Source organism: Manis javanica, chromosome 12, assembly GCF_040802235.1.
Source record: "Manis javanica isolate MJ-LG chromosome 12, MJ_LKY, whole genome shotgun sequence".
Lineage (NCBI taxonomy): Eukaryota > Metazoa > Chordata > Mammalia > Pholidota > Manidae > Manis > Manis javanica.
This window is the reverse complement of record NC_133167.1, coordinates 107,282,445-107,300,724: the sequence shown is the minus strand read 5'-3', so window position 1 is coordinate 107,300,724 and position 18,280 is coordinate 107,282,445. Positions and strand designations below refer to the sequence as shown.

At 46.9% G+C, this 18,280-nt stretch overlaps 1 protein-coding gene across 4 annotated transcripts; it reads left to right on the top strand.

Annotated features, from left to right (window-relative positions):
- The first annotated feature begins 1,141 nt into the window (after positions 1–1,141).
- On the top strand, positions 1,142–18,052 carry LOC108391949 (zinc finger protein 705A-like). Of its 4 annotated transcripts, none has more exons than XM_073219216.1 (7): positions 1,142–1,210; positions 6,557–6,688; positions 7,889–8,015; positions 8,722–8,817; positions 9,245–9,315; positions 10,980–11,070; positions 17,305–18,051. In XM_073219216.1, exons 1-7 carry the CDS (start codon positions 1,184–1,186, stop codon positions 17,376–17,378), a joined length of 618 nt encoding a protein of 205 aa, XP_073075317.1. In that variant the 5' UTR covers positions 1,142–1,183; the 3' UTR covers positions 17,379–18,051. The 4 variants fall into 4 exon arrangements, with proteins under 4 accessions (XP_073075317.1, XP_073075321.1, XP_073075318.1 ...); XM_073219217.1 differs by having other exon boundaries at positions 1,143–1,210; positions 10,980–11,060; positions 17,305–17,423; XM_073219218.1 differs by lacking the exon at positions 1,142–1,210 and adding an exon at positions 1,222–1,371 and having other exon boundaries at positions 17,305–18,052.
- The last annotated feature ends 228 nt before the right edge of the window (positions 18,053–18,280 follow it).

Below are 18,280 nucleotides of genomic sequence, written 5' to 3'. Positions count from 1 at the left end.
GGTATCTTAAGATGTGATCATCCAGAGGTGAGAGGCTGAGGCCTTCTGAGAACTTTCCTGAACACGCTTATGGTCTGGACCTGCATGGCTTTCCAAACTTCCTCCGTGTACAGAGCTGTTTGGATGTCCTAATATCCCAAAGGTTTTGCAGGTAGATTTCTGGGACATCTGATGGTCTATTGTTTGTTCCTACCTGACCTTCTTGCCCAGCTATCTGTGGGTTTGCAGCAACCTTCCAGCTTTGTGAGCTCTTAGTCCTTCTGCAACCCAAGAAACATCTGGGGGCAAATCAGTATGTGGCCAGCTACCCTTGTGACATCTGGTCTTCCAGGGCCTCTGGTATTTGGGACTTCTCGGTTTCCATACAGCTTCCCAGAGATGTGTGAGGGCATCATTCTCATTGCTCCCTGGCCAGCAAAAGCGGATGCCTTACGATAGTTCTGTACTCAGATGTGTGGCCACGATGCTGAATTTCAGGCTGAAAGAACAGATGACAAAAGGAGAGCTAGGCGCTGTGGAGTGACGTGATGCTGGGGACTTGCGGCTCCCCCTAGACTGGGTCTGTGCGCCCTGTTCCTGCATTGGGCTGCTCCTTCCCTGCAGAGAACTCTGTACCATTTGTCAGGGCTCGTAGCCCCTGAGAACCGGTGAGTGTGGGCGTGCAGGACCGGAAACAGGAACCGTTTGCTTCTGACCTTTAAGGCCTAACCACGGGATTTCATGCAAGAATTTCCAGGTTCATTGTATTCTTCCTACTCCAAACTGAGAATAAACTGTTTCTCCAACAGACATGGTTTCTTTTTATTGGCAAACATGCTAAAACATAGAACAAAACATAGATCTGAATGTGCTCGTTGATACAGCGGCGTGCTTTCCAGGCAGCTGATGGTGAGGACATTTCTGTGTGCCCTCCATCTGTGATGGATCTCATCTGTCAATACACAGATTTCTGTACACAGATGCATTTCTGTAAGGAATCCTCATTTACATTAAGGTCAACATACTTTGATGGTTCATACTGGTGTCTCCAATTCTCACCTCTTCGCCACGTGGGTCTCCCTCGCGGACTCCGCTCACTCTAGGCTGCCGGCAGGGGGCGCACGAAGCCGCCTTTCACCCGGGCTCAGCCTGTCTGGTGCGCGTGCGCGCTGCGCCGTCGACGCCTCGTGCGCAGTCGCCCAGGATGAAGAGGCGCTGGGGCGGATGTTGGGTGAGTCGGTCTCGCCACGGTGGGTTGGGACGTTCACGGGGGCGTCCTCGCAGCCGACGGTGAAGCCGCGAGTGAGCACAGGGCCTGGTCCTTGATGTCGCGGCTTCCCAGGGAGAAATGCCGCGAGTGTAGACGAGGGAACCGCGTGGCCGTCGTGAGAGGTGGGAACGGAATGGCGGCCGGCGCCGGGCCCTGGGAGGGCAGAGCGCGTGCGTGGGCCCTGAGCGCCGCGAGGCCGGGGGGCTGTGGGGGGCGCGACGGCCGCGCACTATCCACTCGGGATCCGCCACGTCCCACCCTCCGGCTCCTCCGCGGGTGGCCCGCCTGTGTGACCGGAGGACGTGCCTCGGCCGCCTCGCTGGGCCCGGGTGCCGGGGGCGCCGCCCTGGGCGGGCGGGACACACGCAGGCGCGCCGGGCGTGACTCGGGGCGGGAAGGGCCGGTGTGGAAGCCTGAGCCTGGCCTGCAGTTCACAGCTGCTCTGTGTAGTGTGGACCTGGGCACGTCCAAGCTCTGGATTTCAGTCCAAAGGGGAGAGTGGAAACCATCGCCGGCCCCTTAGACTCAGCGGCGCAGCTGCGCACTGCGGGCCCCCTTGAACTGTCCCACAATTGGGAGTAAACTGCGCCGCCTCACCCCCTTTTTTAATTTCGGGAGCGTCACCGGTGTGTTTCTCTCTGCAATCCTTTACGAGTTCAGATCTGGCAGCAGATCTCCATAGGCTCAGGCGCTGCATACAGAGAGTAGCTTCTTGTTTCACTCGTAAAGGTGCACGTGCCTCGTGCAGCGTCCCGTCCTGCAGTAGGAAGGCCCGAGTCCCGAGCAGCTTGCGGAGCTAGCTCGCTTCTCCCGGGGCAGGGTCTCGATGGGCCGTGTGCCCCCCTGAGCCCAGGGGATGGGGAGGAATTGGCCCCCCGGGTGCCCGTGAAGCCAGGAAAGGTCCTCATGGCTTTGAGGTGAAAGGAGGGCTTTGTAGGCACGCAGGAATGGCCTACAAGGATTCACTCTGGGTTTAGGAATTTAAGCAAGGTCAGAGAACGAATGAGAGGTGAGCCAAGACGAGAACTCATGTTTTTGCCTCCCTCTCAGACTTCCTCTTTTTTTAAAAAGTAATACAATAGATTCATTTTTATTGAGCTATAACTGACATGTACCATTGTGTGAGTTCCACGTGTACAACATAGCGGTTCAATATTTACATATATCGTGAGACGATCACCACAATAAGTCTAGTTGTCACCACACAGTTGCAAAAAATTTCTTTTACTCGTGATGAGAACTTTTATGGTCTCTCTTAGCAACTTTCAGGTGTGTAATGCAAAATTATTGACCACAGTCACTGTCCTGTATGTTACATCCCCATCACTTACATATTTTATAACTGGAAATTTCTATGTTTTGATCCCTTTCACCCATTACAGCCCCCCACCCCCAACCTCTAGCAACCACTGATCTGTTCTTTTTATGAGTTTGCTCTTTGGTTTTCTTTTCTTTTTAGATTCAAACGCCATACAGGATTTGTCTTTCTCTGACTGACTTCACTTGCCATAATGCCTTTAAGGTCCATCCATCTTGTTGCAAATGGCAAGATTTCCTTCTTTTCCATTCTTTATACAGATACACATGTCATGTCTTCTTCATCCATCCATCGATGGACACTCGGGTTTCTCCCATGTCTTGGCTGTTGTAAATAATGTTGTAGTGAACATGGGGGTGCAGGTGGCTTTTTGAATTAGTGTTTTCATTTCCTTCAGACAAATACTCAGAAGTGGAATTGGCACATTGAAGCCAGAAGCCTGAGAATATTTTGGTAGTTTAAACCCATTTAAAAATAAAGACTGGTTATCTTTCTGTAAATTCCCTGCAGTGCTTGCGGGACAGGCCAGAACCCACACAGCAGGGAGGCCTTTGGCTGCTGTGAGAACACCAGTAGGATTTAAGCAGTCGCTCTGTTTTCCGTAATTGTACCTATATGGTTTATTTAATTAGAAGGAAGATTCTTTGCCAAGTTATTCCTTGATTAGATTTATCCTGATTGACATCCAAAGTAAACAGGGTCTGTCCATTGCATTGTGAATCTGATTTAAGTTATCAATTATATCAAAATGAGTCCAAAAACAAATGTGTGTCTGTTCTTAGAACGAAGCTCTGAGCTCAGGTGTGTGGGGACAGCACACTCAGTAACCATACAGTGTCACATCTACTTAGGTAGTGGAGAAAAATTTCCCCAGTCAGATCCAACTTCCTTTACTTTGTCAGTGAACTTTAATTATGAAGGTGACTGTGACTGTGACTGAGGCCATTTGCAGTACATCTTCTGAAGTCAGATTAGGTGGTGTGTGTACATGAAATTTCTGTTTATTTCTAATTCGTTAATCAAAAGTCAGAGAAACTTGCCTTAAGAGTCTGCAGGTGATTTTTCTGCAGGCAGTCTTGGCAGTGAAGAAAGGAACAAACAAATGCACAGTGAGAAATTAGGTGAGTAACCTGACGGAAAGTAGGGGTCTACTCAAGGCAACTAGTTGGGAAGGGAAGACTTAAGTGGCAGTTTAAAGAAGGGATCTCTGAAGATACGGTGTTTAGTCTCAGACTGAAGCTGACTGAGTACAGAGTGCTCGTATGTGCACAGATGGTGGGGTGAAAACAAAGGCTCACAGTGCTTAGAACAGCGGTGCTCAGGTGTGTCATTCTGGAAAGTAGTGTCAGAGATCTGGGTATCTAGTGGAACCATATCTGATTTTGAAAACTAGAAGAGAAGGAATTTTATTTGTGGAAGAATTCAGGGCTTTGTTTTGAATCAGATTTCCTTTTCCATTCCTGAAATACACACAGGTGGAGATGACAGCTCAGAAATGGAATCTAGATACGAGTTTAGCGAGAACAGTGGAAGACTTTGCAGCAAGTGAAGGCGTGTGAGATTTCCAGGAGACTGTATCGTCCAAGGAGAGAAAGGGGTAGGATTGAACCTCTAGGCATTTCAACAGTAAACTCCTTGGTTGAGGAGAAGCCTCCAAAGGATTTCTGGAAGGGGCGACTAGAATATTGTAAAAGTAATTAAGAATCCGAGCTGTCAGAGAAGCCAAGGAAAATAATGAAGTTTCTAAAAGGAGATCATGTGCCACTCCTGCTCTGGCTCCGAGTCAAAGGCCAAAGGCCGAGGAAGACGCAGTGGATGTAATTATGGGGGTAACTGTGATCATACCAAGATTTATTAACGTGGAGATCATTAGTGATTCTTGTGGAAGAGTGAGGAGATGTGGGGAAGCTGTAACTAAATATGTACTGCTTTCTCAGGCTAATTTGAAGGGGAAAAGGTCGTGTGTCAGGCACTAGATGTACATTGGTTTAGATGAGGTTTATTCAAGAATGGAGAGACTAAATGAATTTAAGGAGATGGATGGGGAAGTGATGAAGAGATTACTGGTAAAGGAAATTAAGCTTATAATCAATAATACACAATATTAGAGAGAGAGAGTAGAAGTTGATGTAGTTAGGAATAGAGATGACATTTCAGTTTTGACAAGAGAGGATGCGCCATTGGGTTGGAATTCAGGAATAATTGTAGATTTCATGCCAGTGAGGTGAAGTATTTCTTCAAACTATCTAATTCATCTCTGCAGTAGGAAGTGAAGCCATTTTTGGAAAGTGGAGAAAAAGGTGAGAATTTGGGAGATTCAAAGGGCACAGGTAATATTGAGATACTAACAAAGCATGACAGTGATTATCAAGCCATAGTAGGATGCCAGGTATTTAGAGAAAGCCACTGGGGGATTTGTGATGCTGTAACGGGACCAGATCAGTGCCTAATTCTGAGCTGTGACAGCCGCAGCCATGGGAAGGGAGATACTTGAAGTCTCCTGGGGTTGGGGGTCCCCATCAGCAGATGGGGGGAAGCACTAAGGGGTATTAGAATTGTTAGTGTTATACGTGTTAAAATGAGTAGTGTGTGTAACACTGATGAGTAAAAATTAGGAGAGGTGGGGTCTGATTTTGGAAATCGGGGTCCCTGAACAGGAGGTGTCCATGTAGTAGGAGAAGTTGGGTGGGGGAGCAGGATGAAAGCAGGAGGTCTGTGAGGGAGTCTGTGGTCATGGATCTGACTGGTGACATCAACAGGTAAAGCTTGGTTCTGGACTCTTTCCTCAAGATGAGAATGTTTAGTTACCTGACATTCAGAGATGGAGCTCATTTTAAGTTCTAGCCCCAAGACGTCGCCGTGTACTTTGGTCATGCGTCTAAAGCTTTCTGAACCTCGTGCACATCCCTTGTTGAATGTGTAACTAATCCATAAATGCAGGGTTACTGTGAGTATTAAGTACAATGCGTGTGAGCAAATACATGTCAGTTCTACTCATAGAGTCTCAGTTAATACAAGCAGAATTTTCCCTTCCCAGGTCCTCTAGGTCAAAAGGTTTTAATCATATCCTGTTCTTGACACATTATCAGTATCTGTTGATGTAGTACATTTAGCTATAAATATTGTTTTAGGTTTAAAGTACTATTGAGAGGTGACAAATTCTTTCATAAACTTAAATTATGAAATGCGGAGAGAGAATCTCATTGATAAAAACAGCTAGAAGTCCAGACAGCATTTCACTCAAGGAATCGATAGGTTTCCTCTAGAACGAAGCCCCTTCCCTCTGTGTTTTGAGGCGTGAGCCCAGTGGGGATCATGTGACACAAGGCAGCGTCGTGACGCATGCACTCTGGTTTCCGGTGAGAGGGGTCCTGTATGCTGCACTTGCCGGGTGAGAGTCGCCGAGCCTGTGAGCAAGTCTGTGACTTGTCCCAGCCCAACATTAAAGAGATTCCCAAGTTGCTTGGCCACATAATGTCCAAGGCCATGAAGTACCTACCTAGGGTTAGGGCATGAACGTGGCCGGAACCCCACACGTGGAGGAGCCGAGATGACTGATGGCAAGCGTGCCTTGGGAGAGTGTGGGGCACTAATGAGCTGAGCTGGGGGCTGGAAAACAAGGCGAGATGTGACCTGGGTCATGGAAACAGGAATCTCCATGTGACAGGAACCAGATTCTGCTAGGATTTGGTGCTGGGGATTAAATAATACCTCTGAAGACCAGGTCTAATGAAACTGTAAAGCCCTATACTTTTGTTATGTCTATAATGGGGAAGTTATATCTTTATGTGCCTCAGTAGCCAGAGACTTGTTCCTGTTGACCCTCAGAGAAGAGCGCCCCCTCCCCTTTGTCCGCATTCACTCTGCAGGTGCATGTGGGGGGGGCCGTGGGGGGAGTCCCTGCCATGTGAGGGTTTGCGGATCCGGGATGGGCCTATCTAGGCGTGTTGGAAAAGACTGCATCTCCCTGGTTCTCTCTCTTCCTTCAGCTCTGTCTGCTTAGTCTTCGGACTGCCCTTGGCAGGGATCCACAGGAGGACGGAGCCACCGAGTCGCAGACAATGCAGCCGCAGGTGTTGGGGGGCTCTTCCCTAGGAGCCGACACCTGTGTTTCCCAGGAGGTGAGCAGGCTTCTCTTGGGGGCCTGGATCTTCTGTGTGTCCCATGAGGTGTCAGTGTCTGTCACATTTCATCAGGACTCGGGGGGCTTAGGGCAGGTCAGGGAGAACCCCATACCTCCCCAGTATACACACTGCTTTACTCATCCCCTTAAGGATGTCCTTGCAGAAGAGATGAAACGTCGTTTCTTCTCATCCATCCCGTGGCTTCAGTTGAGGACTAACTCCCTCATTAACTATGTCCGCGCCTGCAGCGGGCTTAGACGTGAGCGGACACAGGTGACAGGAGCGCATAAGAGCCGAGTCCCCAGCCTGTGGGGAGGAAGCTCTGCCCACCCAGTGCTTTAGGTGCAGCAGGGGGGCTGGGTGACTTTGAGATGGGCTGCAGAGAGCAACAGCAATGCACAATCGTCCTTTTCTCCTGATTTTAAACTTACTGATGTTTTTCTAGAGCATACTTGAACATTGTAATAACAAAAAAATTTTTCCTTACTACTCTTGTCCCAAATAACCCCATTTCCCTTTTTATAATTAAAGTTTGTTCAAATTTGAATACAGAAAAAAATGTCTGGTGAGTAATATTTTCTGATTTCGGCTGTGTGTTGAGAATTGTAACAGAAAATATATGGCCCTGTAGCAATTGTTGAAGGGCTGGGAAAACCAGGTTCCTGTGAGTGGCTCTGCTCCCCATTGGCATACAGGTGGGGTGGTGGTGCAGGCGGGCAGTGACAGCCCGTGCCTGGAGGTCCTACACAAAAGTAAACTGCTGCTTCTCCACGGGATGGCCAGGCCAGCCCATGCTGTGGACCGCAGTCTTAGGACCCCTGCACTTGGCTTCTGAACTGTATGTCTTCTGCTTTATGAGGGGCTTGTGAGTTTTGTAGAGACAGGAGAGGCCACACCTGCCTGTCCAGGTTCTGTCGGAGGCCCGTCCAGTCCTGCAGAATGTTGGGCATGGCTGCAGCCCAGGTTATTTCCACCATACCTCCCGAGATAATCATTTGTAGCGAAGTTATGGTTTCAAAGTGTGTGTATATTTCTGTGAGAGACACATGACATGACAGCCTAGAGAACCGTTTGACGAACCCAACAGGGTCTATGCTCTGTGCATACAGCAGGCTGTCCCAGCACCTCTGTGTTCAGCGTGCTCCCCTGGCCCTTGGTCAGGAAGGCCCGGCTGCATCAGTGTCCATGATGTCTTAGGGATCGGTGACCTTCAAGGATGTCGCTGTGGACTTCACCCAGGAGGAATGGGCCCTGCTGGACGCGTCCCAGAGGAAGCTGTACAGAGACGTGATGCTGGAGAACATCGGCCAGCTGGTCTCCGTGGGTGAGTCTGTGCGCGCCCGGTGTGTTCATTCAGCAGGTGTCCAGAGCAGTCTCTGCCTCCACCCCTCCCCTCCGCCCTCGCTCAGACTCTCTCGCGGTTCTTAAAACTACCTGAAGGTAGTTGAGTTATGTACGTGCACTTATTTTGTCATCCCAAAAGATTACAGTTTTCCTGACCCTTTTATACCCGTCTTCCTTCTTGATCTCTTACACTCAGGACTGTGCTGGGAATTCAGTGAGTAAGTTTTAATGAATGGAAGTATTAAATACTTACTAAATAACCATTCTGTTCTATACACCCACCTGGTGGTTAAAAATCATTCATGAAAATTAAACCAAGTATCTCCTTCCAAATAGAAATTAGTTTGTTCTGGTGGAGCTTCTGTGTATTGGGTTTTTAAAGAAATACAGTTCCTCCTGTTGTGGAAACATTTAATTTGTCCTTTTCTGAGAACACTGAAGGCCCCTCCCTTTGCCTTTGGCTTTGGGCCTGTACGCCGGCAGCAGGAAGATCCCCTTTGTGGGCATGGCGTCTGGAGGTCCTTCCTGCCCTGGCGCAGGGCCTTCACCACTTTGAGGGCTCTTCCCGGGCTCTCCCTCTGTGCTCACCTAGTCCTTCCTTGGCACCCTGCCCTGAAAGTAAAGAACAGGCCTTGTTCGCAGCACAGCATCCAAAGCTGATAGACCTTTTCTCCCCCCACAAACAGGGTATCAGCTGTGCAGATCAGACGTGGTTTCCCAGCTGGAGCAAGGGGTGGAGCTGTGGAGGGAAGAAAGAGGATTTCCCCAAGGCCTGAGTCCAGGTGAGCTCCTGCCCTGGGGGGCAGGCCCTGGGAAGTGTGGGCTGCAGATTTTCTTGAGTGAGTTATATTTTCGGGGGCCCTGGACTCTCTGCACTTCCTTTTGGCCTCAGAAGATGAATGGTTATGTCTCTCGAAGATAGTTGCACGTAGTGTCCTTTATCCTGTTCCCTTTCCTTTGACAGTTTTCCTTCTCTTTACCCTGCCAACATCCAGTCTTGAACTTATTTTTTTCTCTTATCTCAGTCTTGAAAATCCTCCCAGGTCTTCGGTCCTGAGATGCACCTCGGCTCCCTGAGGCGCCCCTCCTTGCGTCCCCCTCTGTGTGACGCTCAGTGTTCGCATCGTCCTCCCACAGGCCGTACGTGCTCTCCAACAGTCTACTTCCTTGAATGCCACACTAGAATTTTTCTTATTTACATTATTTTAGACAAGGAAAGACAAGAAATAATATCCATACAAGATATCTGCAGAAAGGATCTGTCTGATTGCATGTCAATGGTAAGTTTCAAGGACTGAAACCCCTTCTGTCCATTAAAGACATGGGAACTGGCAGATTTTTAAATGCAGCACATGACTCTGCTGTTTGAGGCAGGTGTAAATGTTGCCTCCACAGGAAGTTTTGGGTAGTTTGAATTGAGAGAAAAATTAATGTGTGCTCAAAACCATAATCTGAGTTCTTATAAAAGAATAGTTGCATGAACATGACTCACACATCTAGTCTTTGAGACTAATGAAGCCTTTAAAATAAATCTGATAGCTCTGCAGTGGAGATGTTATGAAAGAGGAAATCTCTTTGCATTGTAGAAAAAGACACACCTATGTAAATAGCATGGGAAAGACTTTTAACCAGAGATACACTGGGCATGAACAAACTAGAAGTCATATGCAGAGAAAAGACTTAATGAATGTGTGTGAGAAAGTCCTTAGCAGCCTCTCATCTCTTTCAAACAGCAGGGATTTCACACTGGAAAGGATGCCTGTAATGTAGTGAGTATGGGGAAGTTTTCACTTACAGATCCTGGTGCCTCAACATTTGTTACATCACATGGGGAAAAATCCCTGTAAACGTAGTGAATGTGGGAAGGAAATCTGCCAGAGCTCTCAGCTTTCTCTACACAAAAGGACACACACTACTGAAAAAAACCCTACAAATATGATAAATGTAGGAAATGCTTCAGCCTAATTTTTATTCACACCAAAGAATTCACACTGGAGAGAAACCTTATAAATGTAAGGAGTGTAGGAAACAGTTCAGCCAAAATTCTAACTTAAACTCACACAAAGGAAGTCACACAGGCGAGAAATCCTGCACATGTAATAAATGTGGGAAAGCTGTCTTTTATCCTTCCTCCTGTAGTTAACATAGGAGAGTTCCCACTGGAGAGAAATAGGAGTTCTTAGGTCAAAACTTTGGTCTTAGGCAGCATGAGTGTTCACGCTAGAAAGGAAATCTGTTTATCAGATGAATGTGGCCAAAATTCCAAGCATACATCTCACCCTTACGAGTGAAATGAAAGCCTCCAGTCACCACATCATGACTGGGGAAGAGGGGTCCTGACACTCAGCTCTGACGCACACACCGGGGCCTCACACGGGAGACGCTGTGCATGCGGTCAGCGTGCCTTCACCTCTGATCTGCCGTAAAGCTACGTGAGCAGACTCTGCACTACAGCACAGGCTACAGAAAGTTTCTATAACACACTTCGTCAAAGTATTCAGAATTTTGCCAAATAACCTATTACAAAGAATTTAAGATGGAAATGTAGATGTGTGCTGTGATCCAGAATTGTTTAATGAAGAATTTGTAACAAAAAATTAAATTATTTCACTAGATTAGTATGTGTAATCATAAACATGGTTAAAATTGTTCCTAAAAAATCTAGTACGTTGTTCAATTTGTATTTTTATGCAGCTTTAACCGTAATTACAGAGGCTTGGAAAATAACGTAAATAAACCGAAAAACGATAATACAAAATAATGTGATTTAACTGTTATATCAGTGTTTACAAATATATGTACATAATATCAAGTAATGTAAACACAGAAGAATAAACAGTTTGTGACTCAAAGTCTGATGTTAAAATAATACTGCTCTTTTTAAAACGTCAGCCCTGTCGGTGTGTTCCCACCTGCCTGCCACAATCACTCCTGTCTTGAACAGGTCAGAGAAGGAGAGGGAGGGCATGGAAGGCCGGAAGACCAGGACGCCAGGCCCGAGTCGTGGGAAGATGCTGCAGAAGGAGTGAGTACAGGTGTGGAAGCCCGTGGCCGGAGTCTGAGCCCAAGGCCGCACTGGGCAGGGGCAGACTGCGGGGAGCCCTCGGGGAGCCTCGGGGCTGGCGGAAGCAGAGGAGAGGGAGAGACAGGAGACCAGTCGCCCCGTGTGGATGCGGAGGGGGCCTCTGGCGGTGGGCTCACCGCTGTGGAGAGGCTGAGCCGCAGGGAGAGGCCTGAGCAGGGGATGAGCTCGACTTTGGGACAGGTACTGGCGATCCCAGGAAGGGGCCCAGGGAGGGAGGGACAGGGTGGTTAAAGGGCAGGATGGGGGAGTGTGGGGTACACTGAGGGGACCGGGAGTTGGGTCTGGAGTAGGGTGTGGGGCAAGGAGAGCAGGTCTGTGGTAAGTCTGGTTCTTTCTCTTCTTTCCCAGTGCCCTCTGGGAATTCTGCCAGATAAATTAGTGCCTTGGAACTCTCTGGTATTGACTTTGCCAGGCGGTATTCTCAGTCCGCCCCAGGATTCTGCTCCTGGGGTTGACTTTCTCTCTTGGCTTCGGTTCTGGACCTGTGAATGTGGTGGAACATTGTTCTCCTAGTCAGGTCACATGGCACGGCAATGGTCAAGGGGTTTGCAGATGCCATCAAGGCCGTTACTCAGTTGATCGTAGGATCACAGGGAATTTTTCCTGCATGTGCATGATCTATCTGTGCCTTTTAAAGAGGGACCGCAGGTCAGAAACGGGATGTCGCAGAGCTTTGAGACCAGGGACAGTCTGCTGGGGGCCTCGGGAAGCAGAGGAGGCGTCACCTGCCCCTGGTGGGAGAGCTAAGCTGTGGTGTGTGGAAAGGGTGTTGAGGAGGAGATAGGGGGGTGACACCTCTGAGAGTAGCTTGGTTTTGGAGCTTTTTGTGTACTTGAAAGTGAAATTAACAAGAATGGGCAGAAAAATTGAAAAGCAAATAAATGAGCCTAATTTTATATTAAATAACTACCATAATCATATAAAAAAACAGAGAAAAAGACAAATTCAAGTAATTTTTTAACATAATGTTTTTACTATATACACTCTATTGAAAAGCGAAAGTACCTGCAAATTATCTTCATGGCTGCTTGATTTTTTTCCCCCCGGTATTGTGGGTGTAGCAATTTTGGAAGTATTTTTTATGTTACATGTGACTTAAGTACATGATTAAACGTATTTAGGTTTTTCAGCCAAGGTTACCCGCTACTGGAAAACGGAGGTACAAAAAAAAACGGAGGAAGAAGACAAGGCTCGGTGTGTTGGACTGGAATTAAACTTACTAGCAGGAACTCATGCTGTGTGTTGTGTGTGTGTGTGTGTGCTTCCTAACCCTGTCCTCCGAAAGGGCCTAGAAGCAGTGACACCTCAGTCACAGGGGCAAATACCACTCAACTCTTGGTCTTTACATTCATTCTTCATTACTGGGAACCAGGCTTCCTTGGAGAGATGTTTGGTCGAGGCAGCCAAACGGGATCGGCACTGGAGGAAGGAGGGCACGAGATGAGCCAAGGTGCCTTCTGCTGGGAAGGAAGGAAGTGCTCGCAGAAACCCTCCCCAACAAACACAACACAAAACAGGGACGGGTAAACGGAAACAGGAGTGAGATTGAAGGGGCCGCCTGGCCATATTTGGGACGAATTTACCATCAAAATGAAGCATGACAGTAATTGATCGTGGCGCACTGAGTAACACAGTGAAGAGCTCACAGTGAAGTGAATGGACGCGCTCACGCATGTAGACATACGTCCTTCGTATGTAGAGGGAAACGAAGCACCCTCCCCTGCAATGTACCAACTGGAAATAATAGGAAAGGGAAGTGATTGCAGGAAAAAAAAATCACCATGTGAGATGACCATAGTGAAGAGATCAACAGGTAACACTACTTTGAGCATGTAATTGAAATTTGCCATCCATGAAAAAAACTGACCACATAATGAAAAAACATTGATATCGTGGCTCCTACATCACTTGCGGAACGTTGCCAAAAAATGAGAACAGAAAGACCACCACCACATACACTAAACCTCACAATGAGAAAACAGAAGGAAACACCATTTGGGGAATTCCCGTAAACAACTGGTTCCTGTTCTACAAAAATGACAATTTCATGAAAGATACAGACTGAAAACTGCTCTAGAACACAGAAAACTAGCAAGATATGAAAACTAAAAGCAACGTGTGATCTGGGATTGGATGTGGTGTAGAAACTAAACAATAGCATTTATATTAGCATAAAAAAGAAAGGAATATATTTAACATGATAGGTAGAATTGTTCGCTGAAAACTACAGAATATTTTGAAATAAAAGATAACCTACAAAAGGGAGGTGCCCCAGTGCCCTTAAGGAAAATGATTATGGATTGGAGGACTTAATATTAGAAGACAATACTCCCAAATTGATCTACAGAGTCTGTGTAATACGTATCAAAATCCCTGGCGGCATTTTTAAAGAGATTGACAAACTGACCATAAAATTCACATGGAAATGCAAGGACCTAAAATAGAACCACCTTGAAAGGAAAATTAAATTGAGTGTCACACTTTCCAGTTTTAAATCTATCCACAAAGCTACATTAATCAAGATCTGTGTACTGGATAAGAATAGACTTAAGAGTTCAATGGAATAGAATTGAGAGTTCAGAAATGAGTCCATATTTATGATCGATTTGACAAGGTGCCAAGAATATCCAGTGAGAGATACAACAGTCCTGTTAACAAATGGTACTGGAGCACGTGGGCATCCACTTGCAAAGGAAAGAAATTGTACCCCGACTTAATATCATATACAAGAAAGATCTCAGATGGATAAGATACCTAAATAAAAGAGCTACATTATAAAACTCTTGGAAGAAAACACAGATGTAGATATTTGTGTCCTTCAAGTAGGCAATGGTTTCTTAGGATAGAAAAAGCACGTGCCATCAAGAAGTTAAACTGGACTTCGTCAAAATGGAGGTGCTCGCAGGAACACTGATGGGAAAGCTGAAAGCCAGCCCACACCTGGGAGAGGGTAACGGCGAATCCCGTAGCTGAAGAGTGGACTGGAGTGTCCGGAATGCGCAAAGAATTCTTATGAACCAAATTTTTAAAAAGCAGACAAGATTTTTGAATAGATATTTCTCCAAAGAAGATAGAAAGATGACCAATAACACAAAAGATGCTCAGAATTTCAGTCATTATGGAAATGCAAATCAAAACTATAGTGAGATGCCATTTTTCTGTCACTGGTATGACTAGAATAAAGACAGATGACGAGAGCATATGGAAAAAGTGGAGTCTCATACACTGCAGGCAGGAGTGTACGTGGGCAGCTGTGTTGGAAGGCAGCCTGGCAGTCTCTCAAAAAGATAAGCATAAAGTTAACATATAATTGGAATCCCATTCCTACTGGTGGATCCAGAAATGAAAACATGTTCACAGAAAAATGTATACATGAGTGTTTTTAGCAGGATTTTTCATAATCAAAAGGTGGGAACAACTCAAATGTCCATTAATTGATAAATGAATAAACAACATGTGCCATATCCGTACAATGGAATATTCAGCTATTAAAAAACTGGAAGTGTCAAATGCCTGCTCCTGTGCCCATGAGCCTTGAGAGCTGTAAGTGACAGGACCCTGACGCAGAGGGTACGCGCTGTGCACTTCAGTTCATATGAAATGCCCGGAATAGGCAAGTCCGCAGAGACAGGAAGTAGACTGGTGGTTGCCAGGGACTGGGAGCGGGGCACAGGGCTTGACTGCTAATGCGCGTAGGATTATTTGGGAGTGATGATAATGTTTTGTATTTAGTGGGGATGTTTGCACAGCCTTGTGAATATAATTAAAAAACAGGAACACTGGGTTTCAGTTAAAGAGTGTATTTTATAGAATGTGAATTGTATCTCAAGTGAAAAGATGACACAGGCTCCAAACCAAGCCTGCGAGTGACATGAGCCCAGTTATGGGAAGAAGAGTGATGGCAGGGGAGCGTCAGGCCGGATCCAAACGTCCCCGTGCCTGCAGACAAAAGCAGCAGGGTCCTGGGTTCCCGTGAATCTGGGGCCCAGGAGCCTCAAGGCCGCAGGGCTGGACCCTCTGCATCCTCCTGATTTCAGCTCCCAGAGAGACTGACTCCTGCTCGTCTGACTTCCCCTCTGGCTTGTCAGGAGCCCCTCAGAAACTAGAGGAGTGGGTGAGAGGACAAGCCCGGGGCCCTCTCACCCGCCCGCTTCCTTTGATTTTTGGCCAGAGGGGGAACAGCACCAGAGAGGAAGGCTCACGATGTCATGGTGTATGGAATTTGGGGGTAAAAAGTTTAAAATATTGGCATCTTTTATGTAGTTTGCTAGTAAGGGCAAGGGACGTCACAACACAAGTCTTGGCTGCTTTCCTGTGGAAACTGCACCCGTAACCATGCAGAAAAATAGTGTGAACACAACACAGTCCAGGTAACAGTGGATAGAAATGTGACTCGCCGATCCCTCTGTCACCTCAACCAAGAGCTGTGCCTTGGGTCCCCCTGTGGCTGCATTGGAACCCGATTCCACGGGTGCAGCCAGAACTGCTGCTGACTGGAGGGCAGGCAGGAAACATGAGTGAGGACCGTGGGTGGGGTGTGAGGACCCATGAGAGGACCCAGCGTATCTCCAGCTGATGCCTTTTTCTATGACCCACTGGGGATGCCTCAGCGGTCAGGGGAGTAATGACCACAGCCACAGACACCCCCTTGCCCTCACCCCTCGGGGCTCCAGCTGATCAGGGCAGGTTCTCCTCCCGTCCCCGCCAGATGCAGCCAGCAGTGTGTGCGGGTTCCGCAGCCCAGCCCGCCCTGGCTTGTCCGTCCTCGCTGGGGAGTTTACCTTTTGATCTGATGGCCTGAAGTTGTGTTAAAAACTTGAGAGCACAGATTCACGTTGATAGACTAGAATGACATCCATGCCTTTATACACATGCACATGTTCATATTTATGCACACACATCAGTGATCACCAGCAAAAGACTCAGAAACATGCTTGTAAATGAACAAATATTGGATTTATTACTCCTTTTATCTAGAGATGAGTTTCAAAATGGAACTTGGGAACACTTTGGTAAGAAGGTGTCAGAAGGGCCTTCTCCAAGGATTCGCACTCATGTTTGTTCAGTTTGCGGGTGGGTAAAGAAGCGGTCATTCGATCCAGATTGATCCAGGCAGGGGCAATTCTATGCCTGGTGTCTTACAGGGGCTTTTTGCTATGGAGGGCGACCAGCCAAGACTAAGCTGCCATTCGCAAAGAAGCAGCAGTCACTTAGACGGGCCGAGAGGGGGCTGGTTGGTGCCTGGTGGTGTGGGCGAGGTCTGTATTTTGTCCCTGCCCAGACATGCTAACTGGTTGGGGCTGTTTTTGTCTTGCTCCATCCTGGTCATGTCATGGCCCTGAGTGAGGCTGACGGTCCAGGCGTGTCTGTTCACCAGGGGACTGCCATGGCCAGCTGGTGGGTGACGAGGTCTGCCTTTGTCCTCACACAGTGCAGAGGACAGGGGCAGAAGGTGAGCTGGAGCGTCAGGGTGTCTGTTCTGGACTCTGGGACTGGGGTAAAAGCAGAGGTGCAATAAAAACCCAACAGAAGATAAAGGAGCCCCAGGGAGCCTGCCTTGGTAAGAAGGTGAGGTTACCATATGGGTTCGTCACTCGTAAGGAGGGTACCACCTGGCGGGGCATGTTGACAGTGGCGAGGCTGTGTGTGTAGACAGGCAGAGGGCACATGGGAACCCTCCGTACCTTCCTCTGAGTTTTGTTGTAAACTAAAACTGCTGTAAAAAGGTAGCCAAAAAGTCAACCAGAAAATACAAACACTTCAAGAAACATGATTTTCTTTGTTGGCCCAACAATACCTCATAACTTCTCTATAAATATTGAGAAATTTAGAAAGCATTCCATTAAAATTGTATTGACATATTTTATCAAACTCTAGCATAATGTTACTAATGTAGTTTATATTAACCATACTTTATAATTTGATATTCATAAAGTATTACTTTTAATACTTTCTGTGTAACTCAGTATTAATAGTATAAGAATAGATTATGTAATGTTAATAAAGTTGAAATTCATTTTTGCCATTAGAATATTCCATTATAATTTAATGTTTTCATTAATTACTGCATGTATATTGCGATTATTACATTGCTATTTAAATTCACCCTCTGTTTTAACATTAGATGTTTTAGCATAGTTTAGTTTTATCAAAATCTTCTCATTGGTTTTCTTTTGAATTCCAGACATGATTGCAGGTGCCTGTCATCAAACCCCGCTGCTCCGAGATCTGAGGCTCTCACTGCCTGGGCGGTGCTGAAAGAAATGTAACTGTGTTTTCACCTCAGTCATATTTGATTTCTAATGTTAATTAAAACAATTTCTAAGATGTGAAAATTCCTAAGAACACTGTCTTCATTAAGTGCAGTAGAAATTGGTACAGATGAACCGTAGTTCTTTTCATTCACTCAGACGCTCTCAGATCTCTTCCATATGGTGTAGTCACGGCTCCCCAGTTGGTGACCTTTCTCTGGGCTTTAGTTTCCCCAAAAGAACAGCCATGCTATTTGTCTTCAGCAGCTAATAAACTGAGTAGGAGATACCTTTGCATTTTAGATGTAGTGGTGATAGTAATCTTGTAAATACAGCAGTTATCACCCAGAGATTGCCTTCCCGTATGGAAAAGACTAGAAGCTTGGTGATTGCTCTCTGTGTGGACCCCAGGCTCCGGGCTCTGGTGCTGTAATGAGGAGGGTCCCTGAGCCGGTCAGGGGAGACGCACATTTGCAAATGGCTCTCTTGAGTTCATAACAGTAGAACTGGCTTTGGAGAGATCCACATGACGCTCAGCATCTTCTATGTTTAAATGTAAGACTCTCCAGGTGTTAACACATGTCTTGCAGAGGAAATTCTCAAAGGATTGAGGATCTACTTTCTTAATAGGGAGGTTTTGTCCACATGTAACTGTAGTGTGGGGCAGTGGATGCACCACGGGTAGAAACAGCTGGTTCCGCCGGGTCATGTGAGGACAGGGCCAGGTGACAGCTGGTCGCGGATGCACAGTAGTGGAAGTGCAACAGCGAAGCAGAGAATCTGCTGATAAATATTCTTGTCACTGGTGAGGTGGCAGATCAGCTAGTGGTTCCCACCGGCCGCTCTTCACTCTGAAGCTCAGAAGGTGGGGAGGGGAGACAAGCACCTTTCAGTCAAGGCCCCTGACGT

Excerpts from the sequence above, each read along its gene's own strand:
- LOC108391949 (XM_073219216.1), top strand. The coding sequence starts at position 1,184 with ATGAAGAGGCGCTGGGGCGGATGTTGG. Across the intron at positions 8,016-8,721 it reads CGGCCAGCTGGTCTCCGTGG|GGTATCAGCTGTGCAGATCA; the intron begins GTGAGTCTGTGC and ends CCCCACAAACAG. Across the intron at positions 9,316-10,979 it reads TGTCTGATTGCATGTCAATG|GTCAGAGAAGGAGAGGGAGG; the intron begins GTAAGTTTCAAG and ends TGTCTTGAACAG.